This window comes from Coenobita brevimanus, chromosome 24, assembly GCF_032717465.1.
Source record: "Coenobita brevimanus isolate Jiangsu-jjx chromosome 24, ASM3271746v2, whole genome shotgun sequence".
NCBI classification, from domain to species: Eukaryota; Metazoa; Arthropoda; class Malacostraca; order Decapoda; family Coenobitidae; genus Coenobita; species Coenobita brevimanus.
The window spans coordinates 13,587,888-13,609,151 of NC_136977.1; the positions used below are offsets into that span (position 1 = coordinate 13,587,888).

The window sequence follows — 21,264 nt, forward strand, 5'->3', positions numbered from 1 at the left end:
GGTGGAATCAGTCTTTGAAGATCTGGGCAGTGAACCATGCCTTCAAAGAATGGTACCAAATGACAGGAAGGACATCCATCACTCCACGAAAACACCAAGGCTGTTTTACACGGCTAACAATAACGGGTTTAAGCCGGTGCATGCCGTTAGCACTGGCACAACACAAAGCAGATATCCGTTGGTTGGAGAGCTTGCGGCCAGGTACACGCTTCTCCGTCTCCTCGGCTAAAGTGTTCGTTGGCAAAGAGCAGTAGAATAAACCAGTTTCGTCTGTGTTGTAGACTTGACCAAGAGTGAGGCCCTCCCTGTCGATCAGGCCCTTCACCTTGTGCCGAAAATCCTCTATTCCATCCTCGTTGGCGTCCAAAACTTCGCCATGAGACTTAAGGTTGGTATGGCCATGTCGTAACTTGAATGTGAAGAGCCAACCCTCGGATGCCTTGAAGTCTGGGGCATCGTGAAGCCTTGTGAACTTCTCAGCAGCAGCCTTCAGCTCCGTGCCACGCACCAGCACACCAGCAGAATGTTGCTGTTCATACCAAATCAACTTGAAGCGGTCGACTTCAGCACAGCTGGGAGTAAACATCATCTTCCTCTTCACGTTGCGTTTGTTCTTCGATGAGAAGACAGCCGTGTACTGCATGAGTTTGTCACGGGATCTCTTAATATCAAAGTTGATCGGGCCAGGTTGAACTCACGGAGGATGCGTGAGGTTGACCATCCCGCATCCACCTTGTCCAATATCTCCCTGGAGGATGCGTGAGGTTGACCATCCTGCGTCCACCTTGTCCAATATCTCCCTCTTCCTCTCCAGAGTCAAAACCACTCTCTTCCTCTTCTCAGGCAGCAGGGCCATCATCACACACACTAACAAGAGGCAGGAGAGCAGTAGCAGAGCCTACAGCAGGTAGGGCACCACCACAAAAGTGAGCACGTGGGCGGCCATGATGATGAGAGAGCACTCACAACAAGAGACGTGCGGTAACTGGGGAGGATGCAGGGGCGCTCCAGCGGACGGAGGCGGAACTACGCACCAGAACACAGCTGGTCCGCACCGCGCGTTCCGAGTTCAAATTACGGGGGGAAAAAAAAAAAGTCAGATATTTTCGATTTTGGGGGGATTTTTGGGCCATTTTGGGAATACTGAATCCCGGGACCAAAATGGCCAGTAAGTGGGGTGTCCGGAAAGTGGGCGTCTGGATAGTACGGGGATTATTGTACTGGAGAAACGATAACAACAACTGAGATATTGTAATTTGAAAATAAATGGGTGCTAGAGCATTGTAAAGATAGGGATTTCTACCTATGGCATACATAAGAGCTCAGAAGACAGCTACAACCTGACTGCTGGGACAATTTCCCAGTGTTGCCAAGTTGATGAGTGCTGTTGGGGCCCAAATCCTTCCCGAAATCGAGCCCAAACTATGACTTAGACCAAGTACAGTCATGATTAATAGTTCTCGGACACTTTGTTTTTTATTGCAATTTTATCCTGCTTTTAGAATTTTGAGTGCAGCACCACTAATCACCATAGCCGTCTTTCCATTCTACAGTCTTAAAGAATGATAGAGAATTAGGTTCCCAGTACAGTGCTAATGTCCATTACTGATGTGCAATACAATTTGCACCACAGTCATTATGACCACCCTGTACCTCCCCCACATCTATCTCTGTCTGATGCCCTCACACCCTTTACCACACCTGTCCAATCCAACCCTTATCCCATAATTACTAACAACGCTATGTTATCTCCACATAATTACTAACAATGCTACGTTCTCTCCCTCTACCCCATCCCCCTTCCACTTCATAGCTTCTGTACTCTCTCTCTCTCTCTCTTTCATCCAGATTAAAGTCCACCATTGTCTCTGCTCGTCCTCTTATTCCCTACCCTTCCCCAAACGCAATTATCACCTTGTCAATGTCTTAACAGGCACTGCCATCTGGCCCTCTCTCACCTGACCTTACCCTTCCTTGGTCCTATTTTCTGCCCTGTCTCCTCATTACTACTACTACTACTACTACTACTACCACCACACACACACACACACACACACACACACACACACACACACACACACATATCCTTGGGGTCAAGCAAGGTCAGGTCAGGTACAGGTGCTAATTGGCTAAGGCTTCACAATGCATAGGGGGAGTGGCAGGGTATGGAACAGTAAGTCATACACCTGCCACATGCCATGTCTTTTTATTTTTTTACATGAATATCTTACCCATAACACAAAATCACCCAATACGCACCCAATCACTTTCACAATCGCCCAAAAGGATGCAGTGGGCAGCTGTTCTAATTTAAACACAAATCATCTTCAAACGTTGCCCAAACTGTCATGAAATGCAAGCACAAGGCAACACTGCAATTTCCCACCTATCCCACGAAGCACTAATGTTACCGAATTGTCCATACCCAGTTCATTTTGCAAGAGTGCATGATGTGACTCTGCATCTCCAAATTTCAATGCATCTGATTATATTTCACGAATAAATTAGTGTTGACACGCAATCATGACAGTGTCCCTTAACATAACCTTTTCTTCTCAATAATCGCAGACACATAAACAAGTTTACATCCCTAAAGGTGTTATGGAGTATTTGGTCACGAGAGGGTAAAAGAGTATAAGTGTCAACACCAGGAATGACCTTCGAAGTAACATGCTATGGGTTTATCCTACTCTGTCATGTGCACATGGAGTTCCTCTGACAATAGACGAGTTTCCGGTCAAAATTTTTTTGAAGTTAGATACTTGTATGGGTAAAAGATACTCAGAAAATAACTGTCAACCATTATTTCCAATAAAAATGTGCAGAAACATGAAAAAATAATAAAGTAGCCAAAAAATCACGTAACACTGAAACGGCCTGTGATTGGTCGTGACATCACTCCTCACACTGAGGCAGCATAGTCTGCTTTGTTAATGTTTAGCCAGGATACACTGTGCTTACTTCTGACCTCTACGAATGTCCAGTGACAAGAGAATAATTGCTAATGTTTCGTTCCAATGTGTAAGTGCACTGACAAAAGCACAGTAGGGAAATTATTCCTCTGTATACTAGCCAATAACAATAAACGAAAACAGGGGTGGCTGGCTGCTCGTCGGAAGTTCCCAATGCTGGAATGCAGTCTTTACTGTTGTGAAAATATTATATTCTTCACCATATAGGTTCATACACACCTAATTATCTGAAATTCAGTCAAAAAACTATGCTTTATTCAATTATTAATAGAATATTAGGAGTCAGAGCGAAAACGTGCTAAGGTTACCGGATATTTCTACTTTAGATCGCCAACATGCCTTGACAGACTTCAGTTTTGCACAGATACTAATTTAAAGTGCAAATAAGCGCGTTTGTACGTTAAATTAATAATTATACAAAGCAGAAGTCTGCCAAGGCAAGCTGTTCAGCTAAGGGAGAAACATTTCCACTAATTTTAGCCCGCTTTCGCTGTGAATCTGGATTTTTTAAAAGGTAAAATTAAATACAAAAATTTGACCAGATTTCGAATAATTAGGTGAGTAGGAATCTCTATGGTAATAAAATCTATAACACCAATTAAAAAGTGCCAATTCGGTGTTGATTCGGTAAATGACCACCGATTCGGTATTTTGTCACACTCCCCTGAAGTACTGTAGTTGAGTCACTGAAACTTTTTTTTTCTTCAGGAAACTAATAATGAAGAGGTCAAATATTAAATATGAGCACAGTACCATCATAAACTCATACAACTGATACTGTACAACATACATTTAACGCTTCCCACCTCATGAGGTACGAGCACCGCTCGGGAATGGTGTAGCTGTAAGCTACTTCTGGTCGATTTCACCACAATTTACTTACCTAACAGGTACCACCCATTTACACCATGAATAATATTCCTTCACAACATACCTGAAGGGGGTAGTTTGGATCTACGGTGGCCATGTAGGTACAACTATCATCTCTGTTACTGGTAAAGTATTGTGTGATGGACTGGAAAGTCTGCAGTGTGAATGCTGACGTCATCGCCAACATGGCGGCTTGTTCCCTCCAGCCGCAAAGAATTAAAGTTATCACGTCTTGTTCAGTGCAAATGATAAATTAAATTAAAAGATACATATATCGTAAGTTTTTAAATACATGGCAGAGTGCACTGGCCATGTTTACCCAGAACCGACAACTCGTCTGTTTAAATGCATCATGGAGATACATATGACTGATTACTTAAATAGAGAACATGGAAAGACTTACCCAAAAATAAATCTTCCAAGCTGCATCATCCAAAACTGGTTTATTAAAGCACCACCTGCATAAACAAATTGGCCACCAGTCACTATTGATGAGAATATTATGGTTCCCCAGCGAATGCCAAAAACTCTGTAAAAAGAAAGTCTTGCATTAAAAACAAATCTGCCTAATACTGTTGCTACGCATTATAATGGATGTCTTCCTGACATTCTTTTCCAATAAATTCATGGCAAATTAAAGAAAAACTGTCCAGCAAAATTCTATTACTATCTGTATAGTAGATCTGACATGCAACTGTCCCTCAATATAACGCACCTGTACTATGTGTACAATGCAGAAAAAGCTGTCACACAAGACCTGAAGGAAAAATTGTCTCCACTTTTTTAAGTTTTGATTGCATAAATATAATGATGTAAATAAAACAAGGATGATATTTTAAGAATGTTCTTTTCTTCTATGGATCATGGTGGTAGGTGGGGGCACCTATCATCCACTCACTTGATGTAGTGATGCCTACTTCTTCATCTTTACTTTTTTTTTTTTTTTTGTCTGCCCTCCTCTCTTCCCATTTTCTCTCATCCTCTCTCTCTTTCTCTTTTAACCCGTGGAATGCGCAATTACCTTTTTATCCCACCCCGTGGTGCTCAGAAAATGAAGAAAACAAGTTTTTTTTAGTTTGTGTTTATTATAAACTTGAAGAGAAACATCCAGGGAATCATCTGGTGAAATGAAAAAAATCTCTCTCTGTCTTTGCGTAGGGCCATGCATAGGTTTACGTAGGGGAGTATTGAAAAAATGAATAAAAAACTAAAAAAAAATTTGTTTTTGTTTATTATAAACTTGAAGATAAACATCCAGGGCATCATCTGGTGAAAAGAAAAAAAATCTCTCTCTCTCTCTCTATTTGCGTGGCGCCATGCATAAGCTTGTGTAGGGGTGAAGTAGTTAGCGGTGATGCAAGTCCAGCACAGCCTGAGCTGTGGCTCGCAACACGACGCTACCCAGCCGGAGATGTGGCTCGCAATCCACGGGTTAAAGGTGACTCTACACCAAGTGATGATAAGCCTAATGGTATCCTGTAACCCAGAAAACCATCAACAGTACATTGCTGGGTGGTAACCAAAGAACCAAATAGATGAAGTGATGTGGGCGCAACTATGCTGCCCCTCTCAACTGGGTGAGAGACGTAAATGTGGTGTCCATCCTGGAACAATACCTCCACACGCATCCCTGCACTTCACTGTGGTTAGGAGATGTCTGCCACATGAAACATCAGTTCACTGAATGGGTTGGCCCTGTAGGGGTGGTGCTTGCCTGCAGTTGACAGGTCTGCTCAGCTAGATGGGCTGAGGCTGCATAACAACAACTTGGCCCAGTCACTACCCAACAACATGAGACACTTTTGTTGATTGTATACAGTGCTCAGCAATGGCTGTGACAGTATATACAAAAACATCATGTGCAGTGAAGGGACCCATTTTGATCAATAATTCGCCAAGGAGGCTTCTTCAGGAATGACACTCAGTCGTGGCACCAAGCGACTTAAATAGACCAAGCCCAGTCCAGCAATGCTTATAAAACAGTGTAATTGGTCAAGTCTTGCTTTCCCCTAATTCACAAGCATGCCAATGGTCTTGCTAACATAAAAAATCCTTTGTTTGGGTTAAAATGATTAAAACTCTCAATGCAGGCAGATTCTAGGCACCTTCCCTTCCATATATTGGTTTCATATATAATGAATTTAGCTTTACTCCAGTTTATCCTGTGGTCAGTATCCAATTTATGCTTAACAACTGCATTATTAAGACAAAACTTCTTAATATATATATCTATCAGCGGTGGGCAGCGCAAACGAAGAAGGACCTTGCGCAAGCGTAAAGCGCAATCCACAGTTAACTACCTTGCGCTAGTGCAAATGCGCAATCTGACAAATATTTAGCTTGCGCAATGTCGCAAAGCGCAAGCGCAAACCATTTGCATATATTTTTGGGAATTACTGAAAAATATTGAGATATTTAAATAAAACAGCCTAACTACTTACTTTTATTTATTATTATTATTTTCTATTTGTAATTTGCGCAAGTGAGCAATCTAATATTTAGCTTGTGTAATGTCGCAAAGTGCTAGCGCAAATCATTTGCATATATTTGTGGGAATTAATGTAAAATATATATTGGTATAATTAAACCCTTAAAGGCATATCTTCACCATATTGGGATATTGTTTTTGTAAAACATGTGGTACCTTGTCTTCCTTTGAAGATGCTGGCCAGGCCGTCCAGGTATGTGAAGTGTTTGCCTAGGCCTATTGTGTGAAGTAAGTGTGCTCCCTCTTGTTTTCCCATTGTGGGATTTATTTGCGTTTTTAGTCCATCAGACTCATCGTATGCTGTGCACGACACACGATTTTAGGACTTAGCGTATGCTCTACAAGTATAACTACTATAGGAGTGTGCCATTATTTTTTTGGAAATACTGTACAGTATATGTGTATGACTGTTTTTTTGTTATGTATCTTATGTTATTATATATTATATATATTATTTACATTATATATTATAGAAATACTATATATATACTACATATATTACACTTTATATTATACTTTATGTACTATATTATTTTATTGGGTTTTTCCTATTTTTTTTTTATTTTTTTTGCTGATTATAAGTAATATTATATAAAGACTAAGATAAAAGTGGAACAAAAGACTAAAGTGAAGACTAAAGTGAATATAAAGAATATATCGAAGGCAAAGGACAAAGGAAAAGGAAAAGGAAAGACACTGCTGTCAGACATAGAACTAGAGACTCTTGTGAACACCAGTGCATCAAGTGTGACCTCTCAGTGTGTCTCAGCCACAGCTAAACCCTGTGTACCGATTGTGAGGGGATGTAGGTCAGTAAAAGAAAACTAAACATTGTGTCTTATATTATCGTCATATTATCGTCATATAAAGTATCAGTCCTCATCATTTGGGTCTTAAAATCATAGTTTAGTGTCAAACGAAATTTACAAAGTCATTAGGGTGTATATACAGGGAACCATAACGTCATAAAAAATTTGTATAGTGAATTTTTTTTTTTTTTTTTTTTTTTTTTTTTTTTTTTTTTAAGCCCTTTTCAGGGTGTCTTCCCACAGTGACCCTCATGAGCCAGAAGTGTGAACCACTTACAGGATACGGCCACGGGACCTAAGAAGCAGCATATATAATCTCAGATCTTAAATCCTCATACGGGCCGAGTAATTAATTTTTTATTCAGTAACATAAAAAAAAAAGGCAATTTTGGTTAGGTTCCTTTAGTCACCCATAAAACATTTTTATTTTTCAATAATTACTAAAGTAAGTATATCACAGGAAAGTAGAAGAGTTGTTCTTTCTTTTCATGGCCAGAAACCCAATAAAAATTGATTACAACCATGTGTTTTGATTTTTCAAAAAAGGAGTTGGTTACACTCAACGTATGTCATACAAGACAGGTCCAACAACGTATGCCTTTAATTAAATAAATTACTAAATTAGCAACCTGCCCACCACCCGGGGTGACTGAGGTACAGTAGGTCATCGTCCGGGAAAAACAGCCTATATTTACCAAGGCATTGGCAAAGATCACGTGATTACTGTATCATCAACTCTCTCTCTCTCCAACAGAGGAGGGAGGGAATGGAGAATAATTGAGAGAGGAGGGAAGGAATGGAGAATAAGAGAGAGAAGAGGGACAAAGTTTATGCCTTATCTCCTCACTGAAAGGGACGCTCCTCTGACATTCCCGTATTTGCTCTCTCTCTCTCTCTCTCTCAGAATAATGTTCTTTATCTCTCTCTCTCTTGTCAAGACAATTTATTTAATAATTCAATATATATACAATAGCATATGTAATTCATTACAAAATATAAAAAATCATGAAAACAGAGTATTTAAATCAAATGTCCACAGCCTAATATTATTTAAATAATATGTTTTAATGGTTTTTGTATGCAATTGCATATGCTAATCTTAATAAATAATGTATATTTATTATTTTTTACTACTAATAATAATTTAAAAAATATTAAAAATACATTATCTCTGTTGAAGCATATTAAGAAATGCTACAACCCCCTTCCCTCTCGTCTCCCCCCACCAACCCACCCTCGCAACCTGCCCGAGCCTCCCCCATCCCTTGTCCAGCCATGCGGGAAGTTCCCAAGACCACGTTTTCCCTGGAAGACCATGTGTCCCTTGGATTGCGCAGTGCGCAATCCACAGGGCAGGTGTGCAAGGCAGGTGCACAAGCGCAAATTTAGTTGTGTAATGCGCACCTGCCTTTTCATGTGTGCAAGCGCAAAATTGTGCATGGTCTCGTGAGGTGCGCAATGCGCAAACAACATCACCGGAGCGCAAGGGTGCGCAATTGCGCTTTGCGCAAGTGTTTGCGCACCTGCCCAGCACTGATATCTATATTATATATCTATATCTATATCTATCTATCTATGTATATAGACTGATAGACAGATATAGATATATATGTACATATTATGTATATATACTGGTATACCCCGGTTTAACAATGCAATGGTTAGGTAAAAACCTATCGTTAGGCGGCGTATTGTATATTGGGGTAAATTTAGCATGTAAAGTAAGGGAGATGTGTTTCTGAGCCTTGGGTTTCCCCCCAACCAAGTTCAAAACCCACCAAAATGTGCCCAAAAACAAGTTTAAAGCCAATATAAATGGCCTAACAGCTGTAAAAGAAGCAAACCTAAGCCTAACATCTATAAATAACTCACTAAAACCAACAAATACAATCTGAAAATCGTCAAAAGTCTGGAAAAATCAAGCTTAGTAAACTGTATCCCCAAAATGACAATGTTCACCCTATCTATGGCTAAAACACATTAATCTAAGTCTAAAAACAGTTTATAAATCAACTTAAACACACAATTTTGGCCTAAAATATAATTAAAATTGGTTTAAAAAATCAAAACCCATGGTTAAACCCAGGTTTGGCCATTGTTAGGCGGGGTATGGTGGTATCTCCACCTCCTTCGTGAAGCCGGGGTATCGCATCTAGGGGTACTGAACATTGAGGTATACCTGTATATATTGTCTCTTCAACATATATATATATATATATATATATATATATATATATAGTGTATATATATATATATATATATATATATATATAGTGTATATATATATATATATATATATATATATATATACTATGTATATATATATATATATATATATATATATATATATAAGTACAATCCCTGCTATCCGGTATCCAAACAAACGGAATACTCAGAAAAACGGGAAAATTCAAGGGCTGGTAAAAACGTCAGTAAGTTATAACTGTGCGCCATTTTGAATGGACCGCCAAACCGCTGTTTTATCAGGTCAAGCGAGGATGAGTGAAGTTGGACTAAGCGAGGTGAAGGCATTTCTGGCTAATGTAAATCCCTAGTAAATCCTCTTAACCAGCCCTCCTCTTCCCTCATTCCCCTATTTGAATTCAGTCATCCTCCACAATTTCCACAAATCAAAAGTCTGCTTTTTACCACCAGACAGTAAACAAGCTCCCTTGCTGTTGTGTTGCTCTGTTGGACGGTAATTTCAACACTCCAAAATGAATAATATAAGCGTGTCGTGCTTACCTTAAAACAGAAGCTGGACATATGCAACAGACTTGAAAAAGGCAATCATTATAAAACACTGATGACCGAATATAATGTAGGAAATCCAACGATTTATGATATCAAGGCCCAAGCATCCAAGCTCAATTATTTTTTCATGAAAAGCGAGACAAGTCCATTGAAAAAAGGCATACTCTTCATCGTTCGAGTGGTTTTGCTTAGAAAGATCTAAGGGAAGCACCTATTTCTGGTCCTCTTATACAAGAAAAAGCAAGAGAGTTTCACAGTAAAATGAATACAGAAGTCGAATGTGGTTTCAGTGTTGGATGGTTAAATCGTTTCAAAGATATGCATGGAATTTGTAAACCAGACATCTCGGGAGACAGCAAATCAGCAAACGCCGGTGTTTTTCTTCCTAACGGACCGACTTTAACTTGCACCCTAAATTCATCTTAGAACGCATGTATGCTGGCAAAGATGAAAAAAACAAAAATACAGTACAAGTCCCATTATTCGGCATCTATGGGACCAGGATGATGCCGAGAAATTAGATTTGCCGAATAATCAAAAACCTACCCACTCAGTACCTTAAATATATTGGTGAACACTTATCACCACTTATGGTACGGTATTACAACTGTGTTTGGAGAGAGTACTGTATACTGTACAATACTGCAATCAATACAGTACTATACCTGAATCTGAAATATATATATATATTAGTGAACATATACAAGGGTAATGACACAGTAGGCCTACAAGTCAGATAACACTTCCTGGATGGCCGAAATGATACGGAATATTACCTACCAGCTCAGTACATCACTTGTATTGGTGAACTCATCACTACTTATATTATTACAAATATGTTTGGAGTGAGTACTGTATACAGTACTTTTTCCAAACAAAATAAAATAGTCGGAAAATTGCATAAAATAAAGGGATCTGAACTGGTAAGGTCTTTCTGATGAAAGTCATTAATTACATTTAGCACTCACTCTTGTTTGTTTGTTTGTTTGTTTTTTTGTTTTTTTTTTACATGTGAAAGGAGAGTACTGATGGAAACAGTAATGTATTCCATGAACCCCTTAATAACCTCCGACATTGAACAACCCTTTAAAGTACCGATGTCGAGTTAGTGAGCTATGGAAAAACTGTGAACAATTATGGGAATGGAACGAAGGTCACTGGTATGTTTACACGACTCCATGCTACGATTCCAAGCAGTCAGGGGGTCAGTTAATCTCAGATGTTTTCGCCAATTTGGTAAATGCACCGTAACTTTATCAATTCTCCAGTCAATCATAGCGAATCATAGCATGGGTTTAGGGAGCTAAATAACACATTTCTAGGTGCGCCAGACGATTATCTTCACATCTTATAAGAAAATGGAAGAAATTAAATCCCTTTCTGAGTACGTAAAGTTCTTCCATTCTTCTGAAATCAATTCATTTTTCTTAAAGATGGGAAGATAATCGTCTGGCTCACCTAGCAATGTGTTATTTAGCTTCCTAAACCCATGCTATGATTCGCTATGAGTCACGGAAAGATTGATAAAGTTACGGTGTATTTACCAAATGGGCGAAAACATCTGAGATTAACCGACCGCCTAACTGCTTGGAATCGTAGCGTAGTCATGTAAACATACCACTGACCTTCGTTCCCTCCCCATAATTGTTCAGTTTTCTTTATAGCTCACACTAACTTAACATCACTGACATCGGTACTGTAAAAGGTTGTTCAGTGCCGGAGGTTATTAAAGGATTAATGGGATATATTACTGTTTGCATCAATGCTCTCTCTTTCACGTTAAGCACAAAAACAAACAAAAGAATGAGCACTAAATGTACGTTTAACTTTCATCAGAGAGACCTTAGCAATTCATATTCCTCCAGTTTATTTTTAAGTATTTTTCTGACTTTAGGTTAGGTTAGGTTTGGTTAAATTATAAGGTACAGTTAAACTCGGTTAGGTTAGGTTCAGTTAAACAGGACAGTCCCTTCCACCATTATGCTGAGGAATAAAAATACTAGAGCTGTCACAGCCGTACAGCTAAAAACAACGAGGAAACTGATTTAACAAGCAACATTTATTTATGGGTAATGCATTACAGTGTCAGTGGTTCATGGGCTACTCAATTACCAGTGTCATTTTCAGGAAGGCATCAAGAATGAAAGAATTTCAAGAATTAGCGTGGGGGCTTGGAACGTAACCCTCGCTAATTTGGTGGGGGTGGTTACTGTAGTGTATGATACTGTGCAATATTGTAATCAATACAGTACTATACCTGAATCTGAATAAAAATATAGAAATTAGTGAACATACAGAAGTGTAATGAAACATTAGGCCTACAAGCCACAGATAACACTTCCTAGACTGCCGAGATGATTCCAGACATCTGCCGAACAATCAATGATTTTCATAAATGGGACTATTTCTCAAAACTGCCAAAATGTCGGATCTACCGAACAATCAGCTGCCGAATAATAGGACTTTTACTGTAATAGGAATGAAGGTTTACTTTGTTGGAAGAAAAAAATATATATATGCTTGCACTTCATATGTACATCATGCATTTTATTTTGTGCAAAACAGCTGATTGGCGGTGGGTGAAGGGTGGAATGGTGGAGGTCAGTCGGGGGCCTCGGGTCCGGGACCGTAAACAAAGCTTGTGTGGGGGCACAGGTGTGATAATTCTACAGTGCAGTCTTAACATCAGTTCACCAATAAATGTTCAAGATTTTATTTCTTTATTTTTCCACTTTTATGAGTACAGTACATACAACGAATACTTCAGTAGTTAACAGAATGGTGCAAACCAGTGGCGGAATGGTGGCGGTCAGTCGGGGCTGGGACCGTAAACAAAGCTGATGTGGGGGAACAGGTGTCGTGATAATATACCAATAAATATTCAGGATTTTATTTCTTTAGTTTTCCACATTTATGAGTACAGTACATACAAGAAATTATTCGGTAGTTAACAGAATGGACTTGTGCATTTTGCAGTACCGGTACTGCTTGGCATTGCATGCATGTGCATTATGACCATGGTGTGCGTTTCCGAGGCAATATTTCAGGCGGAATCTCTTAGTGTGCCCCCTGATGTGAGTGGTGAGTACCTGAATTGTATTTACTGCTGTGATAATGATCGCCTTTGTATAGATTTGAATATCAGAACTACGGGAAAAATCTGTAACAGGGAAGGTAACTTCCCCAAGCTGCCTGGTTAACTGGGATTGTACTGTATATATATATATATATATATATATATATATATATACGGTATATATATATATGTATATCTCTATCTATCTATCTATCTATAGCCTGATGCTTGAATCCCATTAAGGGTGGCCGCAGACAAAATGCCTCCAAGTCGCTCTCTCACCCACCATTTGACTGCCCTCCCTCCAGCTCACTCCCCCCTCCTTCATATACCTTTCAACTCCGTCCCTCCACCTCAACCTCAGTCTTCCCCTCCCTCTCCCTCCCTCCCCTTCACCTACATACACCCTCTTAGTCAGTCTTTCATTCTCCATTCTCTCCACATGTCCAAACCACCTCAATGTATTCCTCCTAATTTTCTCAACCTCATCCAAATCCACCCCACAATGTTCCTTCACTTCTTCATTTGTCAACCTGTCCCTCCATGTCACTCCACAGGCTCCTCTCAAGTAACTCATTTCCACTGCTCTCACTCTTGACTTATTCCCCTCTAGCAAGGTCCATGCCTCGCTTCTATACGTCAGGGTAAGGATCATGATACAATCATGCAGTGACTTCTTAACTTCCATACTCACCTCCATATTTCTCGTCACTGCTTTCAGTGAACCAACAACGTTCCTTCCCTGCTGTACCCTTTCAAGCACTTCATCCCCAAAAATTCCATCCTTACACCTCAGTGTATTTCTCCTAATTTACTCAACCACATCCACATCCGCCCCACAACGTTCCTTCACTTCTGCATTTGCCAACCTGTCCTTCCATGTCACTCCACATGCTCCTCTCAAGTAACTCATTTCCACTGCTCCCACTCTTGACTTGTTCTCCTCTAGCAGGGTCCATGCCTCGCTTCCATACGTCAGGGTAGGGATCATGATACTGTCATGCAGTAACTTCTTAACTTCCATACTCACCTTCCTATTTCTCATCACTGCTTTCAGTGAACCAACAACCTTCCTTCCCTGCTGTACCCTTTCAAGCACTTCATCCCCAAAAGTTCCATCCTTACTCATCACACTACCCAAGTACTGTACTTCAAGGCACTCACATTCTCCATATCCTCACCATCCAACCTCACTGCGCATTCTGTGACTTCATTCCTCTCAAACACCATAACTCTACTCTTGTTTACATTAGCATTCAGATTCCTCTTCCTACACACTGTCCCAAATTCATTCACCAAACCTTGCAACTCCCAATCATCTTCACTTAGCAATACTGTATCATCAGCAAACAGCAACACCGGAATCTTCCACATCTCACCCTCATTTATTAGAGCCACCCCAACATCCACTGCCCTACCTTGCACCTCCTTTACAACCCCATCCATGTACATATTAAACAGCCATGAAGACATCACACATCCCTGTTTCAGTCCCACACTTAGATCAAGGAACTCACTCAGCAAACCATCCACTCGCACCATAGCCCTAGCTCCTTCCGACATACTCTTCACAGCATTCAACAATTTTCCCTCCAATCCACACTGTGCAGTATATTCTTAATACCTTCCACATACCTTGCCTATCTATTCTGTCATAAGCTTTCTCCAAATCCATGAAGGCAACATAAATGTTCTTTCCCTTCTCTAGATACTTCTCCATTAAACATCTTAGAACAAATATCTGATCTACACACCCTTTTCCCTTCCTAAATTCCCCTTGTTCTTCTCCAGCTAGCTCCTCTGTTATATGCCTTACCCTATCAATGAGTATTCTACCATATATTTTTCCAGTCAAACTAAGAAGGCAAATACCCCCATGGTTACCACATACTTCACTCTCCCTTTTTCCTTTGCATAAACGAACAGTTACACCTGATTTTCAGTCCTCTAGAACACTTCCCTCTTCCCAAGCCAATCTAAAAACTTCCATATCCACTCCACTACAATCTCACCCCCAAACTTCAGGATTTCACCACACTCTCCATCAATTCCTGGGGCCCTTCTCATCTCAATCTTCTTCACTGCTTCCACTACTTCCTCCCTCCTCTCATCTCTTCTCCGAGCCATTCCCCACCCACTTATACTCGCACTGCTCTAACTCTCTAATTTCAACAAATCCTCAAAATGCTCCTTCCATCTCCTCAATTTCTCTCTTTTCTCCATCAACAATCTATTATTCCCATCTTTCACTCCTCAACTACTTCCCCTTTCACACTGTCTTCCTTTCTTTACCTCCTTCCAAAACAATTTCTTACTCTCCCTCCATTTTACACTCAGAATCCTCCCAACCTCTTCATCCACTTTCTTCTTACTCTCCTTCACCAATCTCTTCACCTCCCTTCTCCTGCTCACATATACCTATACATAAATATATATATATATACCCTTAAGATGTGTGGATGAAAAGGTTGAAGACTGAAATCCTAATAAACAAAAATGATGGACAGAGTCAAAGAATAGCATATGAATCGATTAGAGAACTGAGTGTTAATGCAGGTAAACGCAAGGAAATACCAATTAGAGACAGGGAAGGAAATTTATTGACCAAAGATGGAGATATTAAAAATAGATGGAAAGAGCATTTTGAGACAGTTCTTAATAGACCAATACCACCAGAAGAGGATATACCGTCTGCTCAGGAAGATTTAAATATAGAAACAGGAGAGTTGAGGCTTGCAGAAGTGGAGAAAGCAGTAAAACAGTTAAAGAATAATAAGGCACCAGGGGAGGATGGTTTATTTCCGGAAATGTTTAAAGTGGAGGGGGATAGATTAATAATGATCTTGACCAAGCTATTCAATAAGATATGGGTGACGGGGTTACTACCATCAGTTTGGAAGAATGGTGTAATTGTTAAAGTTCCGAAGAAAGGAGACCTGAGTGAATGTGGTAATTGGAGGGGAATCTCTTTTGTCACCGATAGCTTTGAAAGTTTTCAGTAGAGTGTTGTTAAATAGGTTGGAGCCGGTGGTTGAGGGTATTCTGAGGGATGAACAGGCTGGTTTTAGAAAGGGACGTGGTTGCAATGATCAGATCTTTATAGTTAGGCATTTGATGCAGCAAGTTAATGAAATGAGAGTACCGTTAAGTCTTTGTTTTGTTGATTTTGAAAAGGCTTTTGATAGTGTTTCGAGAGAGTCTATGGGGAAGATCATGAGACATTATGGAATACCAGAGGAGTTTGTGAGGGTCATTATGAACATGCATGAGGACACATTTTGTAAAGTGATGGTTGATGGTTGTCTGAGTGATTCGTTTGAAGTCAAGTCCGGAGTAATTCAAGGTGGTGTTCTATCGCCTTTACTATTTATATTGGTCATTGATTACATTATGAAACGTGTTGGAACAGAAACTGGTGCAGGTATACTTTGGGGAGAGAACAGGAAACTTTTGGATTTAGATTATGCAGATGATATAGTTTTGATTTGTGATGGGCCAGAAGAGATGCAGAGAGTGTTGGACTGTTTGGTGAGTGAAGGTCGCAAGGTGGGTTTGGTTATTAATTGTGGAAAAACTGAAATAATCAATATGAATATGGAAAATGCACAGGAATGTGTAATTGGAGGTATGGTTGTAAAGCAAGTTGATAGGTTTAAATATTTAGGTACTTATTTAGCCAAGGATGGTTCTTTGAACTTTGAATTCGAGGAAAGGTTAAAGAAGGCTAATCAGGCAATGGGAATGCTTAAAAATATTTGGAATAATAACAATTTCTCTGTGCATACAAAAATCAAACTTTATAAGGTAATGGTTAGGAGTATCTTAATTTATGGACACGAGTCTTGGTACAGCACAGTGACTATGGAAAATAAATTCTTGGTGTTTGAAAATAAAGCACTTAGAAGAATATTAGGAGTTAAGTGGTGGGAAAGGATACCAAATACAGGTAGTAGAATTAGAGAAATAACGGGAGTGCAGCCGATCGATGAATATGTTAGATTCTCACGATGGAAGTGGCTAGGACATGTGTATAGGAGACAGGGAATAGTACGAGGTACACCAGGGTGGGTGGCACCTGGTAGGAGAGGTAGAGGAAGGCCAAAAGAGACGTGGGTGAGGACAATGAGACGGGAAGCTGGAGATGAGTGTTGGGGAGATCTTGAGGAGTTAGCACAAGATAGGATGTGGTGGTGTGAGTTCATCGAGGCCCTATGCATCCCCGAGGGTGCCACAGGAAATGATTGATTGATTGATTGACCCTTAACTCGAAAAAGTGCGTGACTATGGGCGACACAGCATGTCGCACTTTATAAATTTGCACTTTGTGTAGCATGGAATCCCATGTTAAAATGGGTTTATGGGCGACACATCCTGAATTTTCGTATACTGATTCAGCAATATGCACCCCTAACTAAAATGCAAAAGGAAAACTTACAACAGAAGCATGCAAGAGTAATAGTGTATATTCATTATGAAAATTCAAGACCTTACTAGCATTGTACAGAGGGTAGATAATGCGAATTCTTGCTGTGGTATCTGAGGCCATACCCCGGAAACTGAATGAAAACACTCAACAGCTGTTGTGCACTTTAACTCTCATCACTACTGGAGGGGTTTTGGCTCTGTTTTTTTTTTTTTTTTTTGAAAGAACGGTCTGTTGGCTAATAGCTTTTGGTTCCTTCTTCCTTGCATAAAAAAAAAAAAAAAAAAAAAAAAGACAATCCATTGTCTCCACCCTCGGTACACTCATCCATGTGAAAAATCCTATTGGTAATGGATCATTTTGAATCATTACTGATTGAATTTTCGGTAATTAATCATTCTGAATGATTACTGATCAGTTTTTTTTCATTACCAAATTGCCTCACATTTGGTAATGAAAAATATGACTGTGCAAGTGATGAATGAATGCTCTTAAAGCATAATATTGTGTGGCCAGTTTCATGGAATGCAAATCTTAGTTTACACTACGTTAGGTGCTGCCTGTTGCTGCTTCAGGAAACCCTCGAAGTCCAGGTCAGACACTACAGACATTAAATCATCATCCTGCTGCTGTGGTTACCACTCACACACCAACTGCACCCCACCACACATACTCACCAGCCCCACCCTTACCCAACACATGCTACAAATTATCCTTGCGACATGCGAGAGAATACCATATTTGCCTCAATTTTTCATGCACGTCACACTGTAAGTAGCACATGCACTTTCTAAATGATTATCAGACTCCCTCAAACATTAGGGAAGACGTACCTTGCGAAGGCGCACCTTAGACGAGATGTCTGTAAATACTGTATATATATATATATACAGAGTGTATATATATATATATATATATATATATATATATATACAGAGTGTATATATATATATATATATATATATATATATATATACAGAGTGTATAAATATATTTTTCGTTTTTTTTCGTTTTTTAAAGGCTCCAACATGCTTGCATGTGTCGGCCTTGGTCACCTAATGGCGGCTCTCCATGCTGCACGATCCATTGCAGCCTCCCTGTTCAGTCCCTTAACCCTAAGGTCACACTTAATGACCTCGTCCCATGTCTTTCTCGGTCTACCCCTCATAACCCCACCCCCAATATTAACACTTCTCACCTTCCTCACCCAACTATCATCCCCATCCTCTCCACATGTCCAAACCACCTCAATCTACCTCTCCTCATCACAACACCAATACACTCCAGTCCCATCCTACCTCTCAACTCTTCCATGGTAAACCCAGCCCCTCCAGGCCTTGGACGCAGGGACGCACTGCACATCCACCTAATCATTGTCATTTCTGTACGTATGAGCCGGCGAATGTCTTCCTCCTTCACTGCCCAGGTCTCACTGCCATACAGCATTACATTCCTAACACACACTGCATACAAAGACCCCTTAGCACGTAGGGAGAGCCCCCTCAATGTCAGGAGAGGCAAGAGCTCCCTGAACTTCTTCCAACCACTTCTCACCCTAGCCACAGAGCTAGCTCCAGCCCCACCTCCAGCACACAACATGTCTCCTAAATAACAAAACTCTTCCACACACTCAAGAGATTCACCAGCAAGTTCAATTCTTTCACGTCTGACGATCTCCACCTGCTCACCCCAGCACGCCGTACACATAAAATCAGCATTATCTCGCAGTCTACCTCTGATACCACTACATCTCTTATGCACCCATTTATCACACACACCGCACAAGATGGAATTACTTCCCATGCCCTTGTGGCAAACTGCACATGGCCACTCTCCCTCGTCTTTGACAGTACCGCCACCAACCCTAGATATCATCACTTTTGTTTTATCTGCATTTACCCTTAAACCCTTTTGCCCCATACCATCTCTCCACTTCCTAAACCTTTCCTCCGCCTCCCTTTCATTCTCTGCAATCAACACCAAATCATCAGCATACAACAACTCCCACGGGAGTCCGTTTCTAAAGTCACGTGAAAGGGCTTCAAGTACCATGATAAACAACATGGGACTCAAGACTGACCCCTGATGCACACCAACATTCACGGAAAACTCATCACTCAAATCTCCATTCACTCTCACCTGGGTGTGAGCACCCACATACATGGCCATAACCACCCTAACCAGCCACTCCTCCAAGCCAAGCTTTCTCATTGCCCACTTCACCACCCCTCTAGGGACTCTGTCAAAGGCCTTTTCCAATTCAACAAAAACAAAATAAAGATCCCTTCTCCTACCAATATATATTTCCTGAAGCTGTCGAACAATGAATATGGCATCAGTGGTCCCCCTACCTGGCATAAACCCAAACTGCATCTCATCAATATTCACTCTTTCTCTAATCATACCTTCTAAAACTCTCTCCATTACCTTCATTATCTGATCTAAAAGCTTTATACCTCTATAATTCCCTCTTTCCAGGGCATCACCCTTTCCTTTATACACCTTTACAATTACACTCTTCAGCCAATCATCTGGGACAACACACTCATAAATAATCCTATTTATCAGGTCAGTGACTAAACTCACCCCTATATCGCCTGAGGCCTTCAACATTTCGGCAGTCAACCCAGACACACCTGCTGCCTTCCCCACCCTCATCCTGCCTATTGCCTCACTCACAGTAGCAGTATCAATCAAAGGCCAAGGGCCAGACACTGGATCTGCTGGCTCCAAACCTTCCCTGTCCCAGTCAAACTCCTCATTCAACAACCGGTTATAATGCTCTCTCCATGCATCTTTAATATCCTCACTGTTCACCACTACCCTTCCCTCATCATTCTTCACACACTGCTCACCTATGATATCCCGATTATCCCTCTTCACCTGACCTGCCACCCTAAATATATTTTTCCTTTCCCCATGATTTAGGTTATCAAGTAATTGTCTCTGTGACTCAGACTTTGCCCTGTATACCTCTCTCCTAGCCCTACGATTGGCAGCCAAATATTCCTCTTTGCTACCACCCTTCTTCCATTCCCGGAAAAGCCTTCTTTTCTCCTTAATTGCAGCTTCTACACCCTCATCCCACCATGAAGTTACTTTATGTCTTGGTGGTCCTCTTGCCCAGCCGCATGTTACATCAGTAACTCTCAAGAAATTGTTCTTGAGGGCTCTGTACTGTTCATTAACGCCTCTGTCTACAGCTCCCTGTTCAGCCACCACTCTCCTCAACTCACTATAGAAGGCATCCCTTACTACTTGGTTTTTCAGCTTCCATATTTTCCTCCTAGGTACATAAGTCCTCTTTTTCATCATTTGTTCTTTAAGCACCATATCACAAATCAGTAGTTTGTGCTGCTGCACACACTCCTCACTTCCTATAACTTTAACATCCCTCACTAACCTCCTATCGGCCCTCCTAACCAGAAAATAATCTATCTGACTGCTATTTCCCCCAGACTCATACGTAATTAACCTACTGTCTCTTTTCCTAAAATATGTGTTGCACACAATCATGTCCGTTGCCTCCCCAAACTCGAGTATCCTTTCCCCTTCTGCATTCCTTAGACCATATGCACAGCCCCCATGCACTCCTTCATAACCTTGGGCTGCTTCACCTACATGACCATTTAAGTCCCCTCCCAAAATCACTATCTCATCATCCCGCATACCACCCACTACACGTATTAAATCATCCCAAAATCTATCTTTCTCCGATTCATCCAATCCTGCCTGTGGAGCATATGCCGATATAATCACAGCTATCTTTCTTCCGAACAGAATTTTCACAACCAATATCCTATCGCTTACTCTCAAAACATTCATAACATATTCCACCCATTTCTCCGCAACCATCACACCAACACCTCCAT

General features: G+C 40.5%; 1 protein-coding gene across 2 annotated transcripts in view; it reads right to left on the reverse strand.

Moving 5' to 3' along the window:
- The window catches only part of LOC145393490 (lysosomal dipeptide transporter MFSD1-like), a 306,345-nt gene that overhangs the window by 197,828 nt on the left and 87,253 nt on the right, over positions 1 to 21,264 (reverse strand). For both annotated transcript variants that reach the window (XM_080267611.1, XM_080267610.1), the window contains exon 4: positions 4,246 to 4,371. In XM_080267611.1, the coding sequence (XP_080123737.1) occupies positions 4,246 to 4,371 (126 nt within the window). The remainder of the gene's footprint in view (positions 1 to 4,245; positions 4,372 to 21,264) is intronic.